Raw genomic sequence first — 25487 nt, forward strand, 5'->3', positions numbered from 1 at the left:
AATCTCATTACACTTTACTCCTCTACAATACAATTACAGTGATCAACTTGACATTTCTTGGAGTATATTCTATCTTATATCTATATGAGATATCTCTGTACTAGCTACCCATATTTTCAGAACTCTTTCCCTCCTTACTTCCCTTTCCTGGTTTCCCTTTAAAACTCAGACTTCTATAAGAGGCCTTGCTTTATTCTTCTAATTGCTCTCTGAAGTTACATGTTTCCTATTCTGTATATGATAGAGGCTGTGAGACCTTGGATCTTGCCCTGAACCCAATTTCTGAGTTCCTCTACTGTGTGGATGGCTTCTTTTGATTACTGCATAGCTGGAATAGGCTGCATCTTTTTTTTTATTATAATAATTTTTATTGACAGAACCCATGCCAGGGTAATTTTTTTTTAACAACATTATCCCTTGCACTTCTGTTCCGATTTTTCCCCTTTCTCCCTCCACCCCCTCTCCTAGATGTCAAGCAGTCCTATATATGTTAAATATGTCTCCGTATATCCTAGATACAATATATGTGTGCAGAACCAAACAGTTCTCTTGTTGCACAGGGAGAATTGGATTCAGAAGGTAGAAATAACCCAGGAAGAAAAACAAAAATGCAAAGAGTTTACATTCATTTCCCAGTGTTCTTTCTTTTGGTGTAGCTGCTTCTGTGCATCATTGATCAATTGAAACTGAGTTAGATGTTCTCTTTGTCGAAGAAATTAACTTCCATCAGAATACATCCTCTTACAGCATCATTGTTGAAGTATATAATGATCTCCTGGTTCTGCTCATTTCACTTAGCATCAGTTCATGTAAGTCTCTCCAAGCCTCTCTGTATTCATCCTGCTGATCATTTCTTACAGAACAATAATATTCCATAACATTCATATACCACAATTTACCCAACCATTCTCTAATTGATGGGTATCCATTCATTTTCCAGTTTCTAGCCACTACAAACAGGGCTGCCACAAACATTTTGGCACATACAGGTCCCTTTCCCTTCTTTATTATCTCTTTGGGGTATAAGCCCAGTAGTAGCAGTGCTGGATCAAAGGGTATGCACAGTTTGATAACTTTTTTGGCATAATTCCAGATTGCTCTCCAGAATGGTTGGATTCGTTCACTATTCCATCAATAATGCATCAGTGTCCCAAGTTTTCCCGCATCCCCTCCAACATTCATCATTATTTTTTCCTGTCATCTTAGCCAATCTGACAGGTGTGTAATGGTATCTCAGAGTTGTCTTAATTTGCATTTCTCTGATCAATAGTGATTTGGAACACTCTTTCATATGAGTGGTAATAGTTTCAATTTCATCATCTGAAAATTGTCTGTTCACATCCTTTGACCATTTATCAATTGGAGAATGGCTTGATTTCTTATAAATTAGAGTCAATTCTCTCTATATTTTGGAAATGAGGCCTTTATCAGAACCTTTAACTCTGAAGATGTTTTCCCAGTTTGTTGCTTCCCTTCTAATCTTGTTTCCATTAGTTTTGTTTGTACAAAGGCTTTTTAATTTGATATAATCAAAATTTTCTATTTTGTGATCAGTAATGGTTTCTAGTTCATATTTGGTCACAGATTTCTTCCTCCTCCACAAGTCTGAGAGATAGACTATCAATAGGCTGCATCTTTAAAACCTACTAGACTGGGACTCTCTTTCCCATATGCTTTTTCTTGCTGTGCCTAGAGGATGAAGATCACCCACAGTTCACCTATAATTTAAGATCCATGAACTGAACTGGGAGGGGGATACCTATCTTTGCCTCTCTATTATTTTGGTTCTAAGAAATGAGCCTAAGAGGAGGGTGAACTTGCTTGTTTCTGTTTTATTTAATTTGTACTCAGTTCAATTGCAGGTGATAATCTTTACTAGATAGAAGTTTGAGCCACAATGACCTTGGATCCAGGATTCCAGAGAGAATGAAGTATGCAGCCTGTCTGGCTGAAAAGTTTGGAGAAACCAGGATGCATGGGATTTGATTTTGAAGTTGAGGAGTGGGGTGGATAGATATGGAGATGGGGACTGCCCTCTAGAAAAAACTGAGCTAAGTTATGCTCCTAATGCCCTTCTTTCCAGAGGCTAAGGTGGTATTGGGGTGAGAGAATTAAGTTCCATATATTGGGGTGTAATCTGTTTATATATTTCTTACAATGCCTTTGAAGAAAATATTTTATTTTTCATAAAAGTGAATTTGATTTAGTGACTAAATGAAACATATGTATAGGAGATCTCCCCTGCAGTTAGGGGAACTGAACAACTAATGGAAGCTAGAACCATTGGCAGAGAGCCTAGATACTTTCAGATCCTCACAGGGGTCCTCAAACTTTTTAAATAGGGGGCCAGTTCACTGTCCCTCAGACTGTTGGAGGGCCAGACTATAGTTAAAACAAAAACTTTGTTTTGTGGGCCTTTAAATAAAGAAACTTCATAGCCCTGGGTGAGGGGGATAAAAGTCCTCAGCCGCTGAATCTGGCCTCGGGCTGTAGTTTAAGGACCCCTGTAAGGGAACCAGAGAAACATATGGTAGGGATGAAATGTAATATACTGGTCTTCAGACAGAGGGATACTCGGTGTAGGCAGTGTTACATTACATTTCTTGTATATGAACCTAGTTATTTGCATGTTGTCTTTCTCATTAAAATGTGAGCTCCTTGACAGCAGGACTTAGGGCTAAATTATTTTCTGCTCTTTACCCAAGTAAGATATAGAGAGTTATGGAAAAGTAGGAGAAAAGGCCTCACTTCAAGCTGTCCTTAGTAAACAAAGCTTGGTATAGCTTGGAAGGATTTAGACTGTGGACTTTTCTATTGGGTAGGGGAAATAAAGAGAATTCAGTCAAATGGCTTTCAAGTGATGTTTAGTGACATGTATGTATGTATGTATGTATATATACAATTAATATTATAATAGTATATGCTTATAATTTGTAAATGTCTATATACATATTTAGAGAATAATCCTTTTTTTAATTGATAGGGATGAATAATGTAGTGTTCTCTTCTTTTGTATAATATATAATGGTTCTCTGTAAGCAGGTTTCTTGGAGAGGTTTCCTGGAGGCAGCCTTAGTTTCAGTTCAAAGTAATAATCACTTCAAACTCAGCCAGGAGTTAAAGTCCAGTCCTTTATTGTGTCCCTCCAAATGTCTCCAGCCAGCACAAAGGTGGAATATGGAATGACTCTGTCTCTGCCTCCGAGAGTGGGCTTTTAGTTTTCCAGCTTCTGCCTCTAGCTCAACTCTGACTCATGGCTTCTCAATCTGAACTGACGCTCCCCTCTCAATCTTTTCAACTGAACTCTCCTGACTGAGCTCAGCTGTTTTTATGCTCTTTTAGAGGCATAAACTCAAAGATTGACTCCTCCTCTGAGAGTGGGATTATGGGAGGTGTGAATTTCATTCTTATGAATCTCATATTGAATTCTGACTTGTGAATCTCCCAAACTCGTGAACTAGTGTATGTGAGCTAATGTGTGAACTCTCAAAGGTGCAAACCCAAGCACACAAGCATTGCTTCCATCAATTCCAGTGAGTCAACACCTTGTTTCAAGTTCTGGCCCATAACATCTCCTTGTAGGATCAGATCAATCATACTGAACCATGTTAAATTAGATAATTATTGTCTCTATCAATTCTAATGACTTAACATTTTGTAAGGATTTCAACAAATAATTAAAAACATTTCCAGACCATGAATCTAGACCATATCTCTTCATTTCCATGAGAAAAGTAATTTGTGTTTCCCCTCCTAAATTTTCTTTGTTATGTTTATGTGATTAGTCTTGCAGACTCTCGAAAACATTTACTAAACGAACATGTAAGTCAACATCATATTCAGGCTACTTAATGCTGTAAATTCTGACCATATATAACCCCAAGAGACAAACAAGAAGGTGGGAAATTCATCAGAGAATTAGAGGTGAAATAGCTGCCTAGCTGGTATTCATTTTAAAGAATTGCCGCAGACAGTCACTAAAATGAATAAATTCTAGTAGATTGTCCTCTAGTGGAGAACTGTTTTTTTTTTTTTTAAATAATAATGACTCAAAGAATATTAAGGAGAAATGCTGTCATGAAAAATTACCTTGAGAGAAAACTGATACATGGGATGGATTTTACTGAGGTCATTCATGATGAAGTAGAGCAAAGAGGCACGTGTTGCCACTGGCCGGTAGTGTTCTCTAGCATCATTGATTTTTACTTCTGTTATCTTGGCATCCTGAAACTGTTAAAAGAATTAAAAAAGCATTTGTTTTATTTAGAATATTGCTCTTCTTTTTTCAACAAAACCTTTTATATAATCTTGGAGAAAAAAGTTTTAGGGAAATATTTTTTAAAAATCACCTCCAAATATTACTTCTATGCATAAAAATTAGTAGGAACTTATTTTAAAACATTGACAAAATTATTAACACTTTCATAAACTGAACATATAAATAATATATGAAATATCTACCACAATTTATAACAAATTGTTATAAATAGGTTTCTTTTAACTTTCCTTTTGTCTATTTATCTCTATATATTTACTTTTTTTTTTTTTTTTTTTTTTTTGGGTTGGAGGTATCCAGAAATTCAATTAGTGTGAGGGATCTTCCTGTGTGGAAATTCCCTCCATCAATGCAGATCTGCAACTTTCATACTACAGACTTTTGACATGAATAGTTTCTGGGGATATTGAGAGGTTAAGTGATTTGCCCATGGTCACATAACTTCTTCTTGTTATTCAGTCATTCAATCATGTCTGACTCTTCATGACCCCATGGACCATAGCATATCAATCCCTTTTTAATCTCCACTGTCTCTCAAATTCTACTTAAGTTCATATCCATTGTTTCTATGATGTTATCTAATTTTCTTATCCTCTGCTGTCTCTCCTGTTTTCATTTTTTTCCACACATTAGGGTCTTTTCCAATGAGTCTTGTATTTACATCATGTGGCCAAAGTATTAAGCTTCAGCTTCAGTATTTGACCTTTCAGAGAATAGTCTGAATTAATTTTTTCAAGTATTAACTCATTTGATCTCCTTGATGTTTAAGGAACTCTCATGAGTCTTTTCCAGCACCACAATTTGAAAACATGGATTCTGCAGAACTCAGCTTTCCTTAACTCTCACAGAAATACACTACTACTGGAAAAACTATTGCTTTGACTATATGGACCTTTGTTGTCAAGGTGATGTCAATGCTTTTGGATATGCTATCTGGATTTTCCATATTTTTCCTTCTAAGCAGTAAGCATCTTTTAATTTCATGGCTGCAATTACCATCTGCAGTGGTCTTTGAGCCCAAGAATATACAATCTGACATGGTTTCCAATTTTTTCTTCTTCTATTTACCAGGAAGTAATGGAACCCTTTGCCAAGATCTTAAGTTTTTTTTTTTTTTGATGTTGAGCCTCTTTCATTTGATTCACAAGACTTCTTATTTCCTCTTCACCTTTTGCCATTAGAAAAGTATAATCTGAATATCTGAGATTGTTGATATTTCTCCTGACAAACTAATTTTGGCTTTTGATTCATCTAGCCTGGCATTTCACATGATGCACTCTGCTTACAAGTTAAATAAACAATTTGATAATATACAGCATTGAATTATTCCTTTTCTAATCTTCAATCAGTTGTTCCATGGAACCAAAGAATGATGTTGACTTACATGGTCATTTGGTAAATATTTTTGACAGTCTAATAGTGTAAGCAATGAAATATACATAAAGAAGAAAATAGGGGGGAAAAGAGAACCAAATTCCTTTTCTGTTGAGTAAGGAAAATGAAACTTCAATCAAGTGTCTTTCAAATGATGCCTAATGACATGTATGTATATAAATATATATTTAATATCATAATAGTATTTTCTAACAATTTACCAATAAATCATATTTAGGGATTAATTCTTTTTTTCCCAAACTGATAGGGATGAATAATCAAAAAAGTTTTCAGACCATTAACCTCTCTCTCCATTTTGGGAATAATATGAGAAAAAATTTGTGCTTCTTGACTTACATACTGATTCCATAGAAGATAAATAAGATGATTTGCTACTATCATCTCTTTGAGGATTGGGCACATTTTGTTATGATCCATATAGTCAAATATATTCAATGAAGTGTAGTTAATGAAGCAGAAGGAGGTATTTTTGTGGAATTCTCTTGCTTTCTCCTCAATCCAGCAAATGTTGGCAATTTAATTCCTCTGTTGTTTTGAAAACCAGCCTGCTTTTCTGGTCATTCTCAATTTACATATTACTGAAACCTAGATTGCAGAATCTTAAGTATAACCTTACTAGCATATGAAAAGAATAGAATTGTTTAGTAATTTGAATATTCTCCTATCTCCTTTGAGAGACTGCCTCTTCTATCATCTTTTTTCTCTTTTTAATCTTTAATTTCTCTTTAGCCATTGTCTACAAACATGCCCAGATCTCAACCAATCCTAACAAAACCTCTTCCCTTTCTCTTCAACTCGGTAGGTAAAAACCAAAACAAATTTACATGCATTGCCTCCACTTTCTCACATAACACTCATTTTTTAACTCTTTGTATTCTGCTTATTAATCCCATCACTTGATTGAAGCTGTTATCTTCAAGGCTACCAAAGTTATCTTTGTTATTAAATTCAATGCCAATTTTATTCTCCAGCCTTAATCTCTATGAAACTTTGAGCATTTTAAATTACTTTTTCCTCCTGGATAGTTTATTCATGATAGGTTTCTTTTACAATACTGCTTTTTTCATGATTTGCTTTCTAATTATCTGACTTTTCTTTTTTAGTCCCCTTTGCTATATTGTCATCTATTTCCTGCCCCTTTTGTAAAAAGCTATCACAGAACTCTGTCCTAGGCCTTCTTCCCTTTTTTTCTCTATTTTCTTTTGGTTTTTCTTAAACTCCCAAGGATATAATTATGATCTCTAGGAAGGTGATTTCTAAATCTATATAGTAGCTGAAGGAGGAAAGAAAGGAAAGAAGAAAGAATTAAAGAAAGTGTTGTGCCACAATTCCCTTTTGATGTCCTGACCTAGTTTCCCTAATTGTCCTATTTAGTTACTCTGCCTCAGGTTATAACTTTTCCCTCTTACTGTTTGATGAGATAAAGTTCTACCTCAGTTGCTCTGCCTCAAAACCCCAGGCTATAATCATTCCCTCTTAAATGGTTGATGAAATAAAGGTTTTATATCTTTAGGTTATAATCATTCCTTCTTAATGTTTGACAGGATAAAGGTTTATCCATTTTAGATGTCATTAGAATATCAGTAACCTCTCCAGTACCTCCCTCCATTGTGCCATCCTAGGTGCCTCTCCTCATTAGGTTATCCCCATCCAGGTACCTCCCCAATTATGTCACTGTTCTTGTTATCCTATAAAAGAGTCTTGCTGTCTAATGCTCGAGGCTGGATTCTTTGAAATGATAGGTCCAGCCCTGGGACCAAGATCCATTTGGTTCCAGTATATCTCTCCATTTAATAAACTATTAAATTGGTCTCTAATCTCTGTCTTGCTCAGTTTCTCTGGAATTACAAAAGGAAGGAATAAAAAAAAAAAAGAAAAGAGAAAAAAAATCTAACATATATTGTATGTGCTCTTAATATTTTAACAATTCAATTCATTCCACATATATTAAACACATAACATAGAGGGGAGTTAGATATTGGGGAAGATACAATGTTCAGATAATATAAGGCTCCTATTCTTAATGAAGCATCCATTATAATAAAGGGGAATGACTTATATGTACATAAGTATGATGCAAAATAATGTGTTTAATTTTCTTTGAGTAGTATAAGCAAAGGGTTAGGTGTATTCTGAGTAGAAAGTTCATTATTGCTTATAAGGGATTAGAACAGTTTTCACAAAAAAGGTGACACGAGCTGTGCCTTAAAGAATGGGTAGATTTCAATAGGATTTGAAGATCAAGAAGTAGGAGCATAGAAGCATGAGCATGAGGCAGAAAAGCCATGGACATAATTTACTAAATGTACAGAAATAATGAATAGCTCAGTATCTAAGAGCTTGTCTAGATAGATAATCTTTTTTAGTTCCCTGAACCTTTAAAAAAATCAGCTGGGCATGGTAGCACAGTCCTTTGGTCCTTATACTGAGGAAGATGGGGTTAGCAGATGACTTGAATTATGAAGTTCTTGGCTGCAATAGAACTAAGACTGAGTAGGTGTTTGCATTAGGTCCAGAATCTACAAGGTGATCTCCTAGAGAATGGAGGGATACCAGGTATTCTAAAGAAGAATGAATCAGTCCTGGTTGGAAAATAGAGCAGGTTAAAAGTTTCCATGATAATCAATATTGAAATTGAGTCTGTGAGTGCCTAAGGAAAGATTGAGTGATCTATTCTGCAAGACTTCTTGTTTATCAATACATCTTTACCTTCGTCTGAATTTCTGCAGCTGTCTGTTTGGTGATCTCTAAGTTTTCTACTAAGGCTGTATCTCCCAGGAAGTTCCCAGATGCAAAAGAGAGGCGAGACAGCAAATTGTCTTCCAAGGTTTTCAAGGTGATCTTGAATACATTCTGTTGTTTTGTCAGATCTGACTGTAAATATCAAAATGAGATGAAGTTAATCACAAACCCAGAGTTTTCAGTATATAAAAATTCTCACCTATTGTTTCTTGTCAGGATCACAGTGGGAGGATAATATTGTAGTGTAAAATCATCAAAAGTGAATTTTTTTTTTAATCTTCTGGCCTATGATCTTACCCTTAGTCTATAAGAGAGGACTTCCTGCAGAAGGCAATAGCTTCATCACTATGATTTTTTTTTTCTAAGACAATTGGGGTTAAGTGACTTGCCAAGGGTCACACAGCTAGAAAGTGTCAAGTTTCTGAGGCCACATTTGAACTCAGGTCCTCCTGAGTTCAGGACTAGTGCTCTATTCACTGTACCACTTACCTGCCCCATCACAATGATTTTTAGTTAATTTTTTTTTCAGTTAAGAAGCATTTGTTTTCCCTCCCTCTCACCTCTTTCCACTCAACCTTCTCACAAAAACAACAACATTGTAATGAATATACAGTCAAGAAAAAAGATTTTTCAGAATGTTCAAAAGTATGTTTCACTCTGGATCTTGAGTCCATTATTTCTTTGTTAGAAAATAGAAGGGAGAAATGAATAAAAGAAGGAAAGAAGGAAGGCAACAAGCATTTATTAAGTGCTTTACTATCTGCCAGGCACTTTGCTAAGCACATATATATTTTTACAATAAAACTCTGGGAGATGGGCATCATTATATCCTTGTTTTGTTATTATTGCCATTGTTGCTGTTCACTCATTTCAGTTGTGTCCCACTCTTTATGACCCCATTTTGAGTTTTCTTGACAAAGATACTGGAGTGGTTTGCCATTTTCTTCCCTAACTCATTTTACAGTTGGGGATATATAGGCACAGAGGTTAAATGGCTGTCTAGAGTCTCACAATTATTAAGTATCTGAGTCCAGATTTCAATCAGATCTTCCTAACTCCAGGTCCAGTGATCTTTCAGCTATGCCACCTATCTGTCTTCAGGAGGTGGGTTTGCTATTATTAATTCAATTCTCTTCTTAACTTTATTTAAATACCTCACATGTAAGGCACTGTGATGATACATCTTGGGATACAAAGGTAAAAACTTAAATAGTTTTTACCTCTAAAATGCTGATATTAATAAATGGTTCATATTTTAAATAATTTTATTACTTAAGAAGGATTTTCTCATACCCCTGAGAGGCAGGTAGCATAAATGTCCTTTTCCCTATTTTATAGAAAACAAAATTCATAGAATTTCATTTTTCATAGAGGTGAAATGGAGTCAGAGGTATTGGGTTGAAATCTCAACTTTTCTGAGTATAATGTCAGTTTCGTATTTGTTAAATGAGAGAATTAAACTAGATAATTTCTGAATTTCCATTTTGGTCTCAGTTTATATCCCCTTATTTTTCAGTCTGTATCTATTACTTTTCTGTCAGGAGGTAGGTAGCATCATTTATTATTGGTCTTCAAGAGTTGTGGTTGCTCATTGTTTTGAACATATTTCTGAAGCATTTTTTTTTAAAAACTATATTGTTGGTGTAGTATAAGTATTTCTTTTGGTTCTATTCTGAATAGGTTTTCTAAATATACCATCATATCATCTGCAGAGTGATAATTTGGTTTCCGCACAACCTACTCTAATTTCTTTAATCTCTTTCTCAACTCTTATTGCCAAAGCTAGCATTTCTAATACAATATTGAATAGTAATGGTGATAGTGGGCAACCTTGTTTCACTCCTGATCTTATTGGGAATGGTTCAAGTTTATCCCCATTACATATGATGTTTACTGACAGTTTTACATAGATGTTACTATTTTAAGGAAAAGTCCATGTATTCCTACACTCTCAAGTGTTTTTAATAGGAATAGATGTTGGATTTTATCAAATGCTTTTTCTGCATCTATTGAGATTATCATATGGTTTTTCTTAATTTGGTTATTGATATAGTCAATTATGCTAATTGTTTTCCTAATATTGAACCAGCCTTGTATTCCTGATATAAATCCTACTTGGTCATGGTGTATTATCTTGGGGATGATTTTTGTAATCTCTTTGCTAATATTTTATTTAAGATTTTTGCATCAATTTTCATTAGGGAGATTGGTTTATAATTTTCTTTCTTTCTTTTCAACCTACCTGATTTAGGTATCAATACCATGTCTGTGTCATAAAAGGAATTTGGTAGGAATCCTTCATTCTCTATTTTTTCAAATAATTTATATAACATTGGAGTTATAAAATAAATGTATGGTAGAATTCACATATAAATCCATCTAGTCCTGGGGATTTTTTCTCAGGGAGTTGATTAATAGCTTGTTCTATTTCTTTTTCTAAAATGGGACCATTTAAGCAATTTACTTCTTCCTCTGTTAATCTGGGCAGCCTATATTTTTAAATTTAACTTGGGTTATCAAATTTATTGGCATAAAGTTGGGCAAAGTAACTCCTAATTAGTTCTCTAATTCCTCTTCATTGGTGGAAAGTTCTCCCTTTTCATTTTTAAGACTAACAATTTCATTTTCCTCTTTCCTTTTTCTAATCAAATTTACCAAAAGTTTATCTATTTTGTTTGTTTTTTCATAAAACCAACTCTTTGTTTTATTTATTAATTCAATAGTTTTTTTACTTTAAATATTATTAAATTCTCCTTTTAATTTTAGAATTTCAAGTTTAGTATTTGATTGGGGATTTTTAATTTGCTCTTTTTCTAACTTTTTAAGTTGCAAGCCCAATTCATTGACCTTCTCTTTCTCTATTTATTCAAGTAAGCCTTCAGAGATATAAAATTTCTCCTTATTACCACTTTGGCTATATCTCACAATTTTGGTATGTTGTCTTGTTGTCATTCTCTTGAGTGAAATTACTAATTGGGTCTTTGATTTGCTGTTTTACCCATTCATTCTTTAGGATGAGATTATTTAGTTTCCAATTTTTTGGTCTCTTTACACCTAGCTTTTTGTTGAATGTAATTTTTATTGCAGCATCATGATCTGAAAAGAATGCATATTACTATTTCTGCCTTTCTGCATTTAATTTTGAGATCTTTATGTCCTAACATATGGTCAATTTTTGTATAGGTTCCATGAACTGCTGAGAATAAATTGTACTCCTTTCTGTCTCCATTCAGTTTTTTCCAAAAATCCATGATACCTAACTTTTCTAATATTCTATTTGCCTCTTTAACTTCTTTCTTATTTGTTTTATGGTTTGATTTATCTAATTCTGAGAGTGCAAGGTTGAGATCTTCCACTATATAGTTTTGCTGTCTATTTCTTCTTGCCACTCTCTTAACTTCTCCTTTAGGAATTTAGATGTTATACCACAGACAGATGCTATAGCCCCTGTGTTCTGAGTTCCTGCCTGTACTGGGCTTTAAAGCCCGATCAAGACAAACCTTTTCTTGCGATCTTCCAGATTATCTTCTGCTGGTAATTTGTTGTACTCCCAATATTTGTGGATTCTACCATTCAAGCACGATTTCAGAGACTGAATTTGGTAATCAGTAGTGAGGGTAGAAGGGAGCTCAGAATGAAGCATGTGTCCTCTCCACCATCTTGGTTCTGCCCCCCCTTTCATCATTTCTTAGAGCACAATAATATAACATTTATACAGTATAACTTGTTCAGCCATTTTCCTATTAATAAGAATCCCTCTAGTTTTTAATTCATTGTCACCACAAAAAAGCTGTCAAAATATTTATGTATCTATTGATTCTCTTATTTTTCCTTGACTTTTTAAAGAATATAGAATATATATTTAGTGGAATTACTGGCTCAAAAGGTATACATAGTTTACTAGCTTTTTGCTGAAACAGCTCCAAATTGCTTTCCAGAACAGCTGACACAGTCCATAAATCTACAAAGTTCCTCTTTCCCTTCAGCTTCTCTAGCATTTGTTATTTTCTTTCAACTCAGCCAATCTAAATGAATGTAAGGTGGAATTATAAAGTTGTTTTTAAAATTTTATTTTAAATAGGTTTTTATTCATGTCTTTTTTAATTTAAAAAATACATCATATGTATCCCTTGAACTGTTCCCTCTCTTCTTCCTGGAGAACCATAACATATTAATTAATAAATAATATCTATTTTAAAAGATGAAGAAAAGAAAGAAAATGAAGAGAAAAAAATAGCACATCTTATCAATACATTGAAAAAATCCAAAAATAGGCAATGTATAGCATCTATAAATCTCCTATTTTTCTAAAGGCATTGTTTAGGGCTGTCCTTCCATATTTATTCATTTGAGTCATACTTGGTCCTTATAATTTTCTTACATTTCCTTGATTTATGTGTGTGTGTGTGTGTGTGTGTGTGTGTGTGTGTGTTGTTCTTTCCCTTTAGATTGTTTAATCACTGTGCATATTATTTTCCTGATTCTGTTTATTTCACTCTCCATTAGTTCATATAACTCTTTCTTTGTTACTCTGTATCCTATACATCATTTCTTTTTTTAAAAAATTAAAGCTTTTTATTTACAAAACATATGCATGGGTAATTTTTCAACATTGACCCTTGCAAAACCTTCTGTTCCAAAATTTCCCCTCTTTTCCCCTACTCCTCCCAGATGGTAGGTAGTCCAATACATGTTTTAATATAACATATATCATTTCTTATAGCACAATAATGCTCCATTAGATTTATGTGCCACACTTATTTAGCCATTTCCCAATCAGTGAACATCAATTTTGTTTCTAATTCTTTGCTTTCATAAAAAGTGTTGCTATAAATATTTTGATTACATGGGGAATTTCTTCATATCACTGGCTTCCTTGCCATATTAGTCCAATGGAATTTATAGTTCAATATATATGGATATTTTAGTACTTTGCATCATTACAAATTGCTTTCCAAAATGGTTGTACTATTTTATAGCACCATCACCAATGTATTAAGGTGTTTATTATTTCGCAACTAGTCCAATATTGATTATTGGATATGTCTTATCTATATTTATATATATCATATATACTTGATCATCTACCAGCTATGCAAGCTGTGAGGTGAAATGTTAGGATTGTTTTGATGTTCATTTCCCTTGATTAGAAACATTAGAATGATTAGAAACATTCTTTCATGAAGTTGTGAATACTTCACAATTCTTCTTTTGAGAACAGTCTATTCATTCTTCTGACCATTTATCTAGTCAGGGATGGCTCTTATCTATTTATTAATTGTTTATATATCTTGAATTTTAAAGCCTTAGGAAAGAACTTTGAAGTAAAGATTTTTCCCCCATTCAGCTACTTCCCTTCTTATACTGAGTGCATTAATTTTGTCAGTGCAAAAGTTTTACAGTTTTATATAATCAAAATTACTTATTCTATATTTTGTTTAAGGATATACCTCTTGTCAAAGCTGTGAAAAGTATATGATCTGCTTCTCTTCTAATTTAAAATATCAGTTATGTAATCATTTAGATTGTATAGTGTAATACTGTGTAACTTCTTGACTTATACCTAATTTCTATCAAATGATTTTTCACTTTTCCTAGCTCTTTTTTTTTAATCAGAAAGGTATATTTTCCTGAGTTTTATGTTTTCCATTTTATCACATACTTTGATTTTCCCCATGCTTACTCAGTTCCATTGATCTAACTCTTGGTTTATTTATTTTGCTAAGGCAACTGGGGTTAAGTGACTTGCTCAGGATCACATAGACAAGAAGTCTTAAGTGTCTGAGATCTTCCTACAGAAGGCAATAGCTTCATCACTATGATTTGTTTTTTTTTTGCTAAGGCAATCAGAGTTAAGTGACTTGCCAAGGGTCACACAGCTAGGAAATGTCAAGTTTCTGAGGCTACATTTGAACTCAGATGCTCCTGACTTTAGGGATAATGCTCTATCCACTACACCAACTAGCTGCTCTTCTTTATTTTTTTTAAAACTACAACCAAGTGGTTTTGATAATTACTGAATTATAATATTAATAATATATAATATTAACAATATACAATTAATAATAATATATAATATAATATGGTTTGAATTCTGGAAGTGCTATTCTCCCTTTATTCTATTTCATCATTTTCTTTGATATTTTAGGTCTTTTATTTATCCAAATAAACTTTGCTATTATTTTTATCAAGTTCTCAAAGTATCACCTTGGTAATTGAATTGAGATAGTATTAAAAGTATTAACCAATTTTGGTATTATTGCAATTTTTATTATGATGACATGGCTTAGTCATGTGTACTGAATGTTCTTCCAGCTAGTTGTTATTCTTTATTTCTTTAAGAACTTTTCATAGAAGTCTTTTGTATGCTTTGATACGTTGATCATCAGATATTTTAGGCATTTTGTAATTATTTGGAATAGGATTTCATGCTTATTTTTGTTTCTTATATTCTGATATTTTTATATAAAATGCTATTGAATGTATTATTATTATTGTTATTAAAGCTTTTTATTTACAAAACATATGCATAGGTAATTTTTTCAACATTGACCCTTGCAAAATCTTTTGTTCCAAATTTTCCCCTCCTTCTCCTCACCCCTTTCTTTAGCTGGCAGGTAATCCAATGCATGTTAAATGTGTTAAAATACATGTTAAATCCAATATGTGTATACATATTTATACAGTTTTCTTGCTGCACAAGAAAAATCAGATCAAGAAGGAAGAAAAAGAAAAACTGAGAAAGAAAACAAAATGCAAACAAATAACAACAGAGAATGAGAATACTATGTTGTGGTCCACACTCTGTTTCCACGGTTCTCTCTGGGTGTAGATAGCTCTCTTCATCACTGAAAAAGTGGAATTGTTTTGAATCATCTCATTGTTGAAGAAAGCTATGTCCATCAGAATTGATCATTGTATGGTCTTGTTGCTGTGTATAATGATCTCCTGGTTCTGCTCATTTCACTTAACATCAGTTCATGTAGCCTCTTCAAATCTCTCTGAAATCATCCTGCTGGTTGTTTCTTACAGAGCAATAATATTCCAAACATTAATATACCATAATTTATTCAGCCATTCTCCAATTGATGGGCATCCACTCACTTTCCAGTTTCTTGTCACTACAAAAAGGGCTACCACAAACATTTTTGCACATGTGGGTCCCTTTCCCTCCTTTAAGATCTCATGGTGTTGAATTTTAATGGGTTATTTTGCAGTCTTCAACTTTATTGATGCTATTGTCTCAATTAATATGTTTCTTAACTCTCTAAGACTTTTCAGTTATGGCATCAGCTTAGCAATTAGGGATAATTTCATCTTTTTTTTAATCTAATTTTTATGACAATTTCTCTAGTTTTATTGCTAGAATTTCAGAAATAGTAGTGGGAAGAGTAGTTATCATTGTTTTATTCCCTTAATTATTAAATTTCTGGTATATCTTCATTGCATATGATAGATATTTGCTTTTGATTTTAGATAGATGCTTTAATGATATTTTTTAAAAAGTTCTTCTAGGTAGTTTTTCAAAAAGTTGAAATGATTATTGTATTTTGTCAAAGCTTTTTTGTTTGTTTTGAATCTATTCAGATAATCAAATTGTTTTGTATATGTTGTTTTTTAACATAATTATATTGATTATTGCATACTTGGAAATAATTCAATTTATTCAGTTTGGAAATAATGGATGTTTTCTTGGATAAATGGAGCTTGTTTTACAGAATTTTGTTAAAAAATTTTTGAGTTAATAATCATTAATGATATTGAGCTACAGCTTTCCTTCTATTTTTTTAATCTTTTTTTTTCTGTTTTAAATATTAAGTCTATATTTGTCTTATAAAAGGATTGGTAAGTTTTTTCCCTTCTATTTTTGAAAATAGTTTAGGAAGAGTTTGTACCAATTGTTCTTTAAAATTTATTATTTTTTGGTAGTTCTTTTACATCTAGTTTAATTTCCTCTAGTGTGGGATAGTTTACATTTTTGAAGATGTAATTTAGTATATAATTGTGCATAGTATATCCTGATTATTATTATTTTTTCTAGTTTTGTTGTGATGTCACATTGGTTATTTGCTATTTTATTGATTTTAATTACTTTAGCTAGCATTTATCAATTTTGTTATCTTTTCAAAGAACCAGCTTTTAGTTCTTTTATTTTCCAATATATCTATTTTCCTATCTATAATTTTAAATATCTCCTCTTTTGTTCTCATTTTTAGGTTTGTTTATTTGTTAGTCTATTTTTTTCAGTGCATAATCAGTTTATTAATCCTTTCTTTTTCCATTTTGTTAATGTGTGTTTGTTAAGATTCTTATTCTTCACTGAGGAATTCTGCTTTATCTGCATCCCAGAAATATTGTTTCATCATTATCACTGTCTTTCACATAATCATTAATTTTTCTATAACTAGTTTTGTTAGACATTCATTATTTAAGATTTCACTATAAAGTTTCCTTTTGAGTCTGTGCCTTTTGCTTGTGGTTGAAGAATTGCTTTGATGTGCATTTTCCTCTTAGTGATTTAGAACATTTTAAAATATATGACTTTTGATAGCTTGGATTCCTTCCTCTGAAAAATGCTTGTTCACATCCTTTTAATAGTTCCTAAGTATACTTAGGGATACCTGTTCATGTCCCTAGGTATCCCCTAAATATCTGAGAAAACTGATATAAAGAATTTTTTCCCCACAGATTTCTCGCTTCTCTTATGATTAAGTATTCTATTTCCTGTTTTGTTAATCAGGACATGTTATGTTTTTGTGAATATCCCTCGATTTCATTTAGATTGTTAGTTTCATTGACAAACTGGATGAAATAATTCCTAACAACATTTTATTCTTCTTCATTGGTCATGAACCTATCTTTTTCATTTTTTTATACTAGTAATTTAGTTTTCTTTATTTTTGAAAATCAAATTAGCTAATAAGTTTTTTTTTAAACTGGGTCCTAGATTTATTTAATAATTCAGTGATTTTCTTGCTATTAATTTTGTTAATCTCTTTGATTTTCCAAATTCTGATGTTTAATTGGTATTTTAAAATTTATTGTTCTACTTTTCTTAATTGTGTGCTGATAAGACTGACATTTTCCTTATGCAGCTTTCTCCTCAAACTATGAGGAGTTTGAGCCTCCTCAAAACAAATTGAATTCAGTCTTATAGTACTTAGATTCATGTTCTAGGGGCATAGAAAACCCCAGCTATGTAGAAGCTTTGCCTCTCAGATTTGGTGGATGCCTGAAATCTTGTTAGCAACCATATTCTGATGATTTACTGACTAGAGATGTTTCCAAATAAAAAAGAGGGGATGCATATCCAGAGAAACTAAGTACTACCATGTCCTTCATGTAAATTTTGTGCAGTCTTAGGACAAAGTAAATCTCCTTTGTTAAAGTTTAGTGACTTGTGAATGACTAATTTAGAACAATGCTTCCAAGACATGCTGAATTTCTTAATTTGCTCTTTTTCTCTTATTGATGAAAGTATTTAGAGATATAAAAGTTTCCATAAAGACCACTTTGGCTATATCCCAATAAGGTTGGTATGTTGTTTCATTGGTTTCATTACTTTAATGAAATTATTATTTTGGAGGTTTGTTCTTTGACACATCATTTCTTTAGGATTATTATATCATCTTCAATTGATTGTTATATATTTTATTAGTAGACCTTTGTTGAATGTAAGTTTTATTGTATTTTGGTTTCTCAACAATATATTTAATATTTCTGTTTTTCTGGACTTATGAGATTTTATGTGTTAATATAGTCCAATTTTTGTGAAGCTGCTACATACAATTTAGAAATATGTATACTCCCTTTTATTTCCCGTTCCTTATTTTAACTGTGTATATGTCTTTCTGTTTCAAGTGTATTTTTTCCCAACTTTTAGTTAAGGCTAATCTTATCAATTTGTTACTGAGTGGATAGTTATTTAGAACTGGAGCTTTTCCCAGGCCTGGTATTGTACAGTTGGTAATCTCTATAACAGATTCCTGGTGAACTTTTCATTGAAATTACAGCAGCTTTACTTTGTTAGCAACATAGCTAGCAGAATAAATATTTTCTATACTCCACTGTTCTTAAGCAAAAAAAACCAAAACAAAACAAAAAAAAAAACCTTGCCATATCATCCCAAAATGCATCCCCATCTGTGACCTACTCACTCTCAGTTCCTCCAAGTCTGGCCTTTCCATGCTGACTACTGTTGCCAGAAGTTGGTCCTCTAAGCCATCTCTAGTCACAGTGAAGTTGATAAGAGTTGCCTGGGCTTGAAGTTCAGGCCGATAGTGGGGATTGGCAAGTTTAGTGTGAAGAATGAGGCGGAATCTGGGATTATATTCACATTCTTTGTCTCCAATTTTAATGAATCTGAAACATAAATGGCTTATATGAATGGATAATACTTAAAAATTTTAAAATATTTTTATTTACCATTTTATTTTTCTCCAATTATATGTAAAAACAATTATTAACATTCATTAAATTTTTTTGAGTTCCAATTTCTTTCTCTTTTTTCTTTTTCATTGAGAAAGCAAGAAATTTCATTTTAGGTTATGTTTGTACATTCATGTAAAACATATTTCCATATTAGTCATGTTGTAAAAAAACAAAGCCTTAAAAAAACCTCAGGAAAAATAACAAAATAACACAAGTTTTAAAAAATCCTTCAGAATTGTCTTGGCTCATTGCACTGCTGAAAATAGCTTGAGTCATTCACAGTTGATCATTGCATAACAATGCTATTATTGTATACAATGTTTTTCTGATTCTGCTCATTTCAATTTGCTTCAATTTTTGTAAGTCTTTCCAGGTTTTTCTGAAATATGTCTGCTTGTCATTTCTTATAAAGCATAATAATATTCCGTCACAATCATATACCACAGCTTGTTAAGCCATCTCCATTGGATAGCAATTCTCTCTATTTCCAATTTTTTGTCATCACAAATAAATATCTGCGTACAAAAAGGACCTTTTCCTTTTCCTTAAAAAAGATCTATTTGAAATATAGATCTAGTAGCAATATTATTGGGCCAAAGGGTTTGTGTGGTTTTATAGCATTTTGGGCATAGTTCCAAATTATTCGCATTAAGTGTTTTAATTTTCCTATACTGCCTCCAATATTTGTCATTTTCTTTTTCTGTTATTTTAGCCAATCTGATAGGTATGGGATGATATCTCAGAGTTGTTTTAATTTGCATTTCTTTAATCAATATTGATTTAGTGCATTTTTATATGACTATGGATAGCTTTAATTTCTTCATCTGAAAACTGTTCATATACATTGACCATTTATCAATTGGGCAATGACTTATTTTTATACATTTGATTCAGTTTTCTGTATATTAGAGAAATAAAACTTTTATTAGAAAAATTTATAAATTTTTTTACAGTTATGATTACTAACTATATATTTCTCTTTACTCTCTTTTTCCTCCTGTTTATCATATTCTTTCTCTTCTTTCATTCTGTGTTCCTCAAAAGTGTTTTGTTTCTAAATATTGCCTCCTCCACTCTACCCTTCCTTTTATCAGTCCTTTCCCTGTTCTCTTATTGTCTTCGTCTCCTACTTTCTTATAGGGTAAAATGAATATTGGGTGTTTTTTTTTTTTTTTGAGCCAAATTCCAATGAGAAACATTCAAGCATTTTCTCTATCTCCCTCAGGTTCCCTTCCCCCAAAAAGCTCTTTTGCACCTCTTTTATGTGAGATAATTTACCCCATTCTACTTCTTACTGTGCACTTTTCTTTCTTTCCCCCTTAATTTTATTTTTTTAAAGATATCATTCCAACATATTTGACTAACACTTTTGAAGTTGGTTTGGGATATTAAGTGCTGTTGAATGTATTTCAGTGGCATCACAAAACTTTCTAATCATTGTATGGAACCTAATAATGACTGACACTTCCTGAGAGCATTGTCTCACCTACCCTAGCATGTTGGGTTGAATCTTGGTATCTTTATGCACCCTAACATCAGTAATGGAAGAAGAGAATATATTGTTTTTGTTTTTTTTTCCATTAATGAGCATAGTATTGATTGAAGATATATGACTGACAGATGGCATAGGACTTCCATACCCTGTTTGGGTTTATATTTCTCTAATAAAGAGTTCAATAAGCCATCCCAAGTAATAAATAATATATAATCTAGGGATTTAGGGCAGGATTAGACAGCCTTGGAATGATATCAAGACAACTATTAGTGACAATTATCATTCCTTGCCACGTATATTTATTTATCTTCTGTCTTTTTCTTTTCTTTTATTTCTTCCTACAACTTTTTTCTCTTTTATAGTTAATGCCTTTGATATGTCATGGCAATTCTTAGTCCTGCTAGTAGCATCTGGGGATAAAGGGATCAATGGCCCTTGACTCAAAGAAAGAATGACTAGAATTATAAACTTCTACAGATTGAAAAAAGGCATCATATCTTCACAGCAAATATGGACAATTGCGTTGATGTGTTTGAGCATGTCTATGGGGATAGCAAATACACAATAATCAATGCCTAAGAGGAAACCAGATCTGATAACAGCACACCTGACTCAGAATATTTCCAAGAATAGAAGCTTCAACAAATGGTTAACTCCTAGGGACATAACAGAAGACTATAGGAATATGTTGAGGTGGAGGATAAGGAATATATCTTTGATATTGAGAAATTCCCTTTATGGTCTTGAAGTCAAAGGATTAAAATACTGTAGTACTTGATTTTTATGAGCAGGGATGCCTACAATGAAAATATTCAAATAAATTAATATAGGAGTATGAAGGTGCCTCATTATTATGACTATGGTTCTCACAAATAGATGTAAAAAAGGCAGAATAAAGAAGGAAGCCCTGCCTGGATTCTGTCCCATATTCATTATCATTTAGGCTGGCTCTATAAAGTACAAAACCAATAATAAAATGGTACTGGATAAGGTCTCTTCTTCTTTTAAAATGAACTGGATGATATTGACAAATCACTTGTGAAGCCTTAAGTGAAAAATGGTAGGAGGTAAATTCATCTATTATGTTGGTAAAATCTGAATACTTTGGAGGGTCTTCTCTGCTATTAAAACAAATTGAATATCTTCCTTAGCTAGTTTACCATCCTTACTTCTATAATTTCACCAAAATACTGTGATGTAAGTAGAGATTTCCAAATAACTTTAACATATGAGTTGATAAGAATATATTCTAGGAGAACAAGAGACATCTGAGAAAACTGTATCCATTTTTACAAAAAGCAAACAATGACTATGAAACTTACCTTCCTTTTTTAATTACTTCTCTTCCAAGCAGAGGTCCTAGAACAGGGTCCACTGACTCTCCCATGTTTTCAATCAGTACTACATCACCATTTGCTAGGGCATATTCTATGATATCAAGGTATCTGAGGGGTTGAAGATATATATACTATAAATCTAGAGCAGGGCTTAAAGAAGGATCTGTAGACCCAACAAGAGTATGCTGACTAGTAAAGCCTTAAAATAATTAATTTTTATGCAAATAATTGTGTGCTTATATTTCTTTGGAAAAGAATACCTCTTAGTATTTGATGGGAATAAAAAACAGTAGAGTAGGCATCCTACCCTGGTTGATCACTAAAACTTTGTAAATTGTCCCTGACCCTGTTAATAATATTTATAACCATTACTGTCAGGAGAGTTTAGGGAGGTTCTTAAGATCTTATTTCTGATAAAATATAGAAACAGTCAAAAGTGTGAAATTTTGGCTCCAAATTTCATTGAATAGGACAGAACAGCAAAAGCTGTGGAAAGGTACAAACTATTGCTATTGGACACGGCAATATTGGACATAGCAATATCATATAATAATGAGAAGTTTAGTAGGAGGGAGAATTTAATGTTAGAAGAGATATTTAGATTTCATTAAAACTTCTAGAGTATATCTTGACAATTTTTTCTTGGTAAATGTTAATAATCAGAAATTAGTAATAAGGTATTTTATTTTTATAAAAGTCTCAGTGACTGAATAGTATGCTAATTCAATTCAAATTGAATAGCAACAAGAAACAAACATTTATTAAATATCTATTATGTAAAAAGCACTGTGTTAGGAAGTGCTAACACAAAGACAAAAATAAAAATCTTTACTCTCAAGATATTTGCATTCTATTGGAGGGCAGGTAAGTACAATACAAGTCCCAGACGCTGTAATGTTCTTCTTGCTTTGGTTTCCTTGGGGTCTCTGGAAGCAACCATCGTTTCAGTTCAGTAATCACCATACGAGTAGCCAGGGGTTAAAGTCCAAATCCGTTATTATCTCTTTCAAAGTGCTATCTCCTTCACTTGGTTTTCTTAGAGGCCTACCTTTCTCCTTGGTTCCAAGAGCTTGAGCTCTCTCCTGTATTCTCTGCCCTCTGAATCTTTCTGAATCCAAAGGTTTGTGCTTCAGCCTCCAGCCACCCCAAAGCCTCTGAGAGCTTCTAGTGCACTTGTCTTCTCTGGCCCTGAGAGCGTCTCCTCTGTGGCTTTCAGTTCCTGCTTATATGCTCTGCACTAAGTATACACCAATCATTATATCACTAGGAAACCATTATTTCTTGTAGGATTAAATCAAAGCTAAACTAGATTTAACCATTCTCTCCTCAATTCCACTTAGTACCTTGTTTCAAGTTCTGGCCCATAATAAGACCCAAAGCTTCAGACACAAAGTCCTACAATGCTTAGATGAAGGCCTCAGACAAAGGGTCTATTGAGAATACCCACACATGTAGGCTGTCATCTTTATTTTACCCAGACACTGAAGATTTTTATATTAGACATTTACTGAACTAGATGCCTGACCAGATTCTTGACTACTTTCTATCTAGCTCTCTGGTGTATAAAGAATCAATACCTCCCAATCCTGAAGGATGGAGGTCCTAATCAAGTCAATTTTCAAATGCAATATGCTTCCTATTTACTAGCACAATTGTACTTCCCTGCTACTTATGATTTACAATTAGTTACTGTCTATTGAGGCAAAAACAAATCAACAAAGAGTTAATTAAGTACCTACTGTGTGGTTTTCCCCACTCTCTTTCCATAATCTTACCCACATTGTATCCCTTCAGAAGAATGTTAACTCCTTGACAACTACTTTACTTGTGTCTTTGTGTCCCATAGTAAGTATTTATACATAGTTTTTTGCACATAATAGGTATTTAATATCTATATCTATATCTATTTGCTGAATTGAACAGAGACATGAACACCTAAACACTTAACATATTGAACACAATCAAGATAAAACAATACCAGGCACATAATTAGTGCTTAATAAATGTAGATTGATTTGTACCTTTCCTCACTAATTTCAATGAAGTTCACATGTCATTTCTTAAACTTCAGAGATAAATTCTTGTCAACTAACTGGACAAAAGCCTTCATTTTTCTCCTTTCCAAGGCATTCTAAAGGCCATTTTCATTCACAAGTTCAAATTTCACACTTTTAAAAAAATTTCTGTCAGTTGTTAAATGTTCTCTTCATTTTCAAATTTCCTTATAGTAAACTTATCTGCACTGATACTTTCTCCCAGAAGAATGTAAACTTCTTTGGGGTCAGGACTATTTATTGTATTTTGGCCTTTGTATCCCCTGTGCATAGTAGGCACTTAATACATTTTTTAAAAAGCTGATGAATTGAGTTGGACTTTGGAGGATTGATAGGATTTAACTTTCTCGTGAAGATTTAAGTTTCATTAGAAAGCAGGTACCATGTGAAGTTTAGTTTACCATAAGAGGATAGGAGTAGAAGATCACTTCAGGTAGAATCCCAGAGCTGGAAGAAACTTCAGAGATCCTTTAGTTAAATTTCTACCTGAAAAAGGATTCTTTCATAAATATACTCAACAAGTGGTGGCCATATAGTCTCTATTTAATGTCAAGAGGAAGCCCACTCCATTTATAAAGTTTTTCCTTAAATCAAGCAATATTAAATATGCTCCTTTGAAAAGTGTTGGACATGTATAAGATTAATCAGCCAACAAGCAATTGTTAGTGTGTATTATATATACTGAAGATGTAAAGGAACTCACATTCTAATAGGAGAAACACGTAAATAGCCACGCATATGCCAGGTCTTGAAAGAAGTCAGGGAAAACCAAAAGCAACAAAAGAAAGAAAAAAAAATTCTAAGCATGGGGGACAAAGCAAGTTCAAAGACATGGAGATGGCATATTGTGTTCAAGGAACACCAAGAAAGCCAGAGGAACATATTATACATAATATATACAGGAGATTTAAGTGTAAGGAGACTAGAAAGATTACAGTAAGGGATCAAGTTATGAAAGTGCTTTAAATGCCAAACAAGGAGTTTATCATGGATTTCATGGAATTACTAAAGCCAATGAAACCTACTAAGTGGGGGATAAAGGTAAAGGAAATTAGGTGTATGTGTGTATGTGTGTGTGTGTGTGTGTGTGTGTGTGTAATGCACATACATGTGATTGACATACTCAGACTTGTGATGTAGAAAAATCAGCTGAATGGTGAGTAGACAAAAGTGGGGGACCAGCTAGTCCTAATTGATGAGGACCTGACTTAAGGCTGTTTTTCAGTGAATGAAGAGAAGGGGTCACATATAAGAAATATTATAACTTGTCAAGTTTGATAGTACACATGCAAGAAAGAGTATAAGATAGGTTAAAATGGTCTTGAATGGCAGTCAAAGAAGTATGGACTTTATATAGGTAGGTTATGGGAAGTGACTGGGGGGTTTTGAACAACAGAATGAAATGAATAAATTGCATAATAAAGATTTATCAGATTGTGAAAGACAAACTTTTTAGGGGGAAAGGTTAAAAAGGGGAAGATCAGTTAAGAACCTATGGAAGTATCCCACACAAATACTAATAAGGTTCTGTATTAATGTGGTTGTAGTGGGAGGAAAAAGAACATTAATTAGAAAGATAGTGTATGAGAGGATTCAAATAAGTTCCAATTGATCAGGAATGAACAGAACCAGCTACACCCAGTGAAAGAACACTGGCAAATGAGTGTGGACCACAACATAGCATTTACATTCTTTCTGTTATTGTTTGCTTGCATTTTTGTTTTTCTTCCCAGGTTATTTTTACCTTCTTTCTAAAT

The 25487-nt window shown here is 32.9% G+C and overlaps 1 protein-coding gene across 1 annotated transcript in view; it reads right to left on the reverse strand.

Annotated features, from left to right (window-relative positions):
* DNAH9 (dynein axonemal heavy chain 9) overlaps positions 1-25487 on the reverse strand; it is a 479597-nt gene that overhangs the window by 83895 nt on the left and 370215 nt on the right. Inside the window, exons 54-57 of the mRNA XM_031965533.1 lie at positions 21662-21784; positions 18571-18775; positions 8381-8545; positions 4090-4230 (exon numbers count right to left, since the gene is read on the reverse strand). Coding sequence (XP_031821393.1) covers positions 4090-4230; positions 8381-8545; positions 18571-18775; positions 21662-21784 — 634 coding nt within the window. The remainder of the gene's footprint in view (positions 1-4089; positions 4231-8380; positions 8546-18570; positions 18776-21661; positions 21785-25487) is intronic.

The sequence above is a fragment of the Sarcophilus harrisii genome, chromosome 4, assembly GCF_902635505.1.
Source record: "Sarcophilus harrisii chromosome 4, mSarHar1.11, whole genome shotgun sequence".
In the NCBI taxonomy this organism is placed as follows: Eukaryota; Metazoa; Chordata; class Mammalia; order Dasyuromorphia; family Dasyuridae; genus Sarcophilus; species Sarcophilus harrisii.